This window comes from Verticillium alfalfae, genomic scaffold, assembly GCF_000150825.1.
Source record: "Verticillium alfalfae VaMs.102 supercont1.1 genomic scaffold, whole genome shotgun sequence".
NCBI lineage: Eukaryota > Fungi > Ascomycota > Sordariomycetes > Glomerellales > Plectosphaerellaceae > Verticillium > Verticillium alfalfae.
Window position 1 is genome coordinate 377,474 of NW_003315038.1, and position 6,073 is coordinate 383,546.

The 6,073-nt window shown below is 61.3% G+C and overlaps 3 protein-coding genes across 3 annotated transcripts; 2 read left to right on the top strand and 1 right to left on the bottom strand.

The window, feature by feature from the left end:
• Positions 1-271: 271 nt before the first annotated feature.
• On the top strand, positions 272-3,214 carry VDBG_00124 (leucyl-tRNA synthetase; the record flags this gene model as incomplete). The annotated part of the gene is made up of 3 exons (XM_003008397.1): positions 272-802; positions 903-2,510; positions 2,660-3,214. 3 exons carry the CDS (start codon positions 272-274, stop codon positions 3,212-3,214), a joined length of 2,694 nt encoding a protein of 897 aa, XP_003008443.1.
• Positions 3,215-3,505: 291 nt separating this feature from the next.
• VDBG_00125 (cobW) lies at positions 3,506-4,618 on the bottom strand (the record flags this gene model as incomplete). The annotated part of the gene is made up of 1 exon (XM_003008398.1): positions 3,506-4,618. One exon carries the CDS (start codon positions 4,616-4,618, stop codon positions 3,506-3,508), a length of 1,113 nt encoding a protein of 370 aa, XP_003008444.1.
• Positions 4,619-5,469: 851 nt separating this feature from the next.
• VDBG_00126 (predicted protein) lies at positions 5,470-5,909 on the top strand (the record flags this gene model as incomplete). Its single annotated transcript, XM_003008399.1, has 2 exons — positions 5,470-5,631; positions 5,718-5,909. The coding sequence occupies 2 exons, from the start codon at positions 5,470-5,472 to the stop codon at positions 5,907-5,909; spliced, it is 354 nt and encodes a 117-aa protein (XP_003008445.1).
• Between the last annotated feature and the right edge of the window lie 164 nt (positions 5,910-6,073).

Consider the following 6,073-nt stretch of genomic DNA (forward strand, 5'->3'; position numbering starts at 1 on the left):
AGCTAACCGGATACGGGCCTGACTTCTGCAGGCCCCCGAAGCATGGCAAGGATGTCCACTAAGCTGCCCATCGCCGTCAGGGGTCCCCTCGCTCTGCCGCGTCTCCAGAAAATGTTCTGCGTATCGACAAGTGCTCTGACCTCACCTCGACTCACCCTCTCCACACTCGGCTTGCTGTTTGTTGCTTGCCTGCTATCGGTCGCATCCACCACGCCCATGACACGGCGACAGCTTCACCTACACACATCTCTGCCCTGACGATGCCAACACCATGATGCAGGCGCTCTGTGCACGACGAACGGGCCAGCAATGGTCCTCCAACAAGGCAGTCATTGCCGCCCTGCGAACTCCCCTTGCCCGCCAGCCTCTTCTCATCTCCATTCGACAGCCTCACAAGTCTTCCTGTCTGCATCAGCGACGAGGCTATGCCGACCACCGAACTGATCGACTCGATCTGCCTGCTCTAGATCGGAAATGGCGTGAGAACTGGGCGTCCTGCCAGGAGCCTGCCGCGAGCCACGACAACAAGCCGACCAAGTTCGTCTTGCCCATGTTTCCCTACCCTTCCGGCACTCTGCACTTGGGCCACCTGCGAGTCTACACCATTGCCGACGTCGTGGCGCGTTTTCATGCCCTCCAGGGGTCCAAGGTCCTGCTGCCAATGGGCTGGGACGCATTCGGTCTGCCCGCCGAGAACGCTGCCATTGAGAGGGGCATCAACCCCGCCACCTGGACGACATCTAACATCGCCAAGATGAAGGAGCAGCTAGGCAAGATGCATGGCAGCTGGGACTGGAGCAAGGTATGAGCTCCTCTTGTGTGTACCCTCTCGTCCTTCGCCTCTGACGCAGCCTGCGTAGGAAATCACCACGTGCGATCCCGAATTCTATAAACACACCCAGAAACTCTTTCTGATGCTACACGAACGAGGTCTCGCCTACCAGGCCGAGTCCGAAGTCAACTGGGATCCCGTCGACCTGACTGTGCTGGCGAATGAACAGGTCGACGCCAATGGCTGCTCGTGGCGGTCCGGGGCCAAGGTCGAGAAGCGCCAGCTGAAGCAGTGGTTCTTCCGCATTTCCGAGTTCCGCGACGCTCTCCTCGCCGACCTCGAGGCCCTCGCCAAGGAAGAGGCCTGGCCTGAGAGGGTTCTCGCCATGCAGAAGAACTGGCTCGGCAAGTCGACAGGCGCCACCGTCAAGTTTCCCGTCATGGCCATGGGACAGGACGCCCACGCCGCTATTGAAGTATTCACCACGAGGCCGGACACCTTGTTCGGCGTGCAATACCTGGCTCTGGCATCGACCCACCCTGTCGTCGCCCAGCTGGCAAAGAGCGACCCCGAGCTGCAGGCTTTCCTCGATACTCTCCCTGGCCTGCCGCGAGACTCCAAGGTCGGGTACATGCTGCCCCAGATTCGGGCCGTCAACCCTCTGGCCTACCACGAAGACACCCCAGACGCGACCAAGGCTTCGCTGCCCATTTATGTGGCATCCTATGTGCTCGGTGACTACGGCGAGGGTGCCGTCATGGGTGTTCCGGGTCACGACGTGCGGGATCATGCCTTTTGGAAGGAGCACCGCTACGATGAGCCCGTGCGCTTTGTTCTGGCAGCTTCTGAGGATGAGTCGACAACAGCCATGGCCAATGAGCCCATGGTGGACCACGGCATCATGACGGAGCAAAGTGGCCCGTTCAAAGGCAAAAAGTCCATCGATGGAGGCAAGATGCTCGTCTCCATTCTCGAAGCCGCCGACCTCGCCAAGCCGATGGACAAGTGGCGGCTCAGAGACTGGCTCATCAGTCGGCAGAGGTACTGGGGCACTCCCATCCCCATCATTCACTGCGACTCCTGTGGGCCGGTGCCTGTTCCCGCAGACCAGTTGCCGGTCAAGCTGCCCAACGTGAGCGACCACTGGGCGGGTGGCCAGCCTGGTAACCCCCTCGAGAGGACGCCCGAATGGTCGGAAACCAGCTGTCCCAAGTGCGGAGGCGCAGCAAAGAGGGACACTGACACCATGGACACTTTTGTGGATTCCAGCTGGTACTATGCCAGGTTCGCCGACCCCCATAACAAGGGGCTTCCGTTCTCTCAGGAGGCCACCAAAATGCTGCCCGTGGACCTCTATCTCGGCGGCATCGAACATGCCATTCTGCATCTGCTGTATGCTCGCTTCATCTACAAGTTCATGGCGTCAACAGATCTGTTCCCTTCAGGGCCGGATTCGGAAACGATCAGTCACGAGCCTTTCAAGAGGCTCATCACCCAAGGCATGGTCCATGGCAAAACGTACAGCGACCCTGAGACGGGCAGATTCCTCAAACCCGACGAAGTCGACCTTAGCGACGCCTCTAATCCGAAGGTTGTCGCAACGGGCGCCACGGCCAATGTCAGTTTCGAGAAGATGAGCAAGTCGAAGCACAACGGCGTGGACCCCACCGTCTGCATCGAGACGCACGGTGCCGACGCCACACGCGCCCACATGCTCTTCCAGGCCCCGGTCAGCGATGTGCGTGAACTGGGACGAGGACAAGATTGCCGCCGTCACAGCTGGCTGACAGCCTTTCGAGCACGTCAAGGCACGGCAGCCAGCGTCATCAGACGAAACGCCGGTCGCCTACTCACTGATGGCTCAGGCGTCTGGACTCGATGACGGAGGCAGAGCTGTCCAAGTGGGACACCGAGGCTGCGCTCTGGCGAGCCGTCCAAAGCACCATCACGTCCGTGACCGACTCGTACAACAAGGTCTACCCCATGAACACGATCGTCTCCGACCTCATGAGCCTCACCAACACGCTGCTCGATAGCGAGGCGTCCAGCCCAGTCGTTCGTCGGGAAGCCACGTCGGCGATTCTGCGCATGCTGGCGCCCATCACGCCAGCGTTTGCCGAAGAGTGCTCGAGTCTCCTGCACCCGGGCACGCGATCCATGTTCACGTCGGCGGCGTTCCCGACGGCGGACGACACGGCGGCGCTGCTGCAGCCGCGGAAGCAAACGTGCGCCATTCAAGTCAACGGCAAGGTCCGCGGCGTCGTGCAGATCCCCAAGCCGCCGGCGGGGCTGGCGGGGGATACGCTGCGAGACTGGATGGTTGCCGAGGTGTTCAAGACGGAAGAGGGGCAGACCAAGTTCTCGAGCGGGCCGTGGGATGTCAGGTCGCCAAAGCGGGTCATCGTGGCAAGGGGCGCCAAGACGGTCAACTTTGTCGTGTAAAGTACGTATGTATATGTATACAACAGTGTAGGACTAGCGGGAATACCCCTGTGTATGAGAGATGTTCAGCTTGGAAGAAGATGTTGGGGGAAAAAAAAGAAGTGCTAAAATTAGAAAGTCTATGAACCCATAACCGCTCGCCGCCCGTAGTCTACGCCATCTAAATCTGTCTGCTGTTGTCTACCACACCGCCCAACAAGGACCCTCGTGCCCCAACAGATCCCATGCAAATGATGCTCTACGCTTCGTTCACTTCATTGTCTCGTGTTCTATGCAATGCCCAGCACCCAACTAGCTCACAGGATCCTCTTGACGACGAGCGCGCCCGTCTCGTCGCCCGCGAGCTCGAGGAACGAGCCGGCCTCGAGCTTCTTCTGCCACTTGTTGGCCTCGCAGCGCGCCAGGATGAGCGTCATGCGCAGCGGCACGTCGCCGCTCGACGCGTGCTCGGCGGCGCCGGCGGCGAGCGGCGTAAAGGTCCAGCGCCAAAGGCCCAGTTGAGGATCTGGCGGGTGCGGTCTGCGGGGGCGTGGGGTTGGCGTCGTCCTGGTCCGAGTCGCGGACGGTGCCGGCGACGTCGAGGACGGCCTTGATGCGGTAGACCTCGTCTTTCGGGGCCGTTTTGAGCAGCGACAGCAGGCGGTCGGCCTTGACGCCGGTCGCGGGGCCGCGGAGCTCGACGGAGAGGACCTCGACCTCGGACTGGTGGTCGTGCGCGTGGTCGTGGTTGTCGCCGTGCGCGTCGCCGTCATGGTGTGCGTGCGGCTTGTCGTCGGTCAACGTCTGCGCGAGGCCGCCGTCGACGCCAAAGACGAGGTCGACGTCGACGCGGCCCTTGATGCTCTTGACGACGGGCGTCTCGACCTCGAGGTCGCCGATGCGGTCGCGGACCTCGTCGAGGCGGTCCTCGTCGCAGGCCTCCCACTTGTTGAGGACGATGAGGTCGGTGTAGCGGGCCTGGACGCGGGCCGTGTAGCTCGTGTCGTCGTAGCCCTGCCAGTTCTCGACGTCGAGGACGGAGACGACGCCGTCGAGGACGTACTGGCCGCCCGTCTCGCGGGCGAGGCGGTTGATCTCGAGGGCGAGGGTCGCGGGGAAGGCCGAGCCGGACGTCTCGATGACGATGCGGTCGGGGCGCACCTGGGCGCGCAGGTCGGCGAGGGCGACGCTCAGCTGGCCGACGAGGTTGCAGCAGATGCAGCCGTTGAGGAGCTCCTGGACGCCCGAGATGGCGGCCGACGAGGCGAGCTGCGAGTCGACGGCGAGGTCGCCAAACTCGTTCTTCAGCAGCGCGAGCTTGTAGTCCGGGTTCTGCGCCTTGAGCTGCGGCAGGAGGTTGAGGATGAGCGTCGTCTTGCCGGAACCGAGGAAGCCCGTGATGATGGTGATGGGAATGGGCGACATGGTGCTGGGTGGACGATGCAGCGAGCGAGGTTGTCGTGATGTTTGCTGCGTGCTGCGTGCTGCGTGATGCGTGCAGGAGCCCCCCAACAATCTTGGAGGGGTCAAAACCGACTTTTTGCGCGCGCACGATAAGAAACGGAAACGTTGGGGGCCATTTTAGGTTATCTTAGCGTTGCCAAGAGCCGCATGCCGCACGGGTGCCTAGCGCCCCCCGCCATGTGACGTCAGTTTCGTCCTCCAGGGGAGCGTGCCACCTCCGACAGCCCTGTAATGCCCTGGAACCGGTAACATTAGTCCCCTGTAGGTGCCCCGGGGCCCCCTCCCCTCTTTCCCCCTGGACGGCGCCTGGCCTGGGCCTTACGTCGGTGTTCCCACCATCACCAGCTGGGCCGCGCAATCCCTCGACCGGTAGCCGTGCCAGTCAAGAGGCTTGCGCTGCTCTTGCTGGATGAATCGGATGTCATTCGAGAGGGGCAACGGGGGAAGGGGGGGTCTGGTATTACTTCTTGTCACAATGCCCAGCAGCTGCTCTGTCCACTTGCCGTTCCCTTCTCTCTCTGTGCTCGCATCAACTGCATCTGCCTTGAATCATCACCAAGTTTGAAGCCAAACGAACAAAACGATATCCATACCCACCCCGCCCCACGACGAAAACACGAAGAAAGCTGTGCAACCCGACATTGACAGCCACCGACGCTAATTGTGACGTACGTCGGCGCTACCGTCCCTCGCTATCCTCCGAACGAACCAGCGCGTCTGATCAGCCCAGCCCGGCCCAGGCACACGCAGCCCTGCCCTGCCCGGCGAGATAGGTACAAAACGAACCGCGCCCCCCCCCCGACACAGCCACAATGAACGACCGATCCGTTCCCCGCTTCAACCCAGCGCCCGAGCAAGTCGGCATGCACGAGGACGACATGAGCTACAAGGATCAACTCGACCAAAAGGCCTTTGAGGCGCGCCAGCCCGAGGACGCAAACGACGGCGTGATGCATCCCGTTATTGAAAAGGGTGTGTGTGTTTTTGCTCTGCTCCTTTTTTTTCCTTTTTCTTCACGCTCTTTTTTCTTCTTCTTCTTGCTTCACGGACAAGCTGACAGGGACCAGTCGTCGAATACGTGCCCGTCGCGGCCAAGGTCCTCGGCGATCCCAAGGCCGAGAGGAAGGAGAAGGACGACAAGGCCAACGAGAACCCGCCCGGCCCGCCCGAGCGGCCCCTCGACGACGATAAGATTGAAAGCTTTCTGCGCGGGCAGCACAAGAGCATAGGCAAAGACGGCGTGTCCCAGTGACGGCCTGCGCATGATCGATGGACGGCTGGGCTTTGGTGCTGCGCACCAGCCGATGAGCACGCGACACGCTTTATGACGGGGGGTCCTCGGGCTTTTCCTTTGTATTTGGTATCCAACATCTCTTCAATTGACGATTGCATTCTATTTGTCTTTTTGTTTGCAGG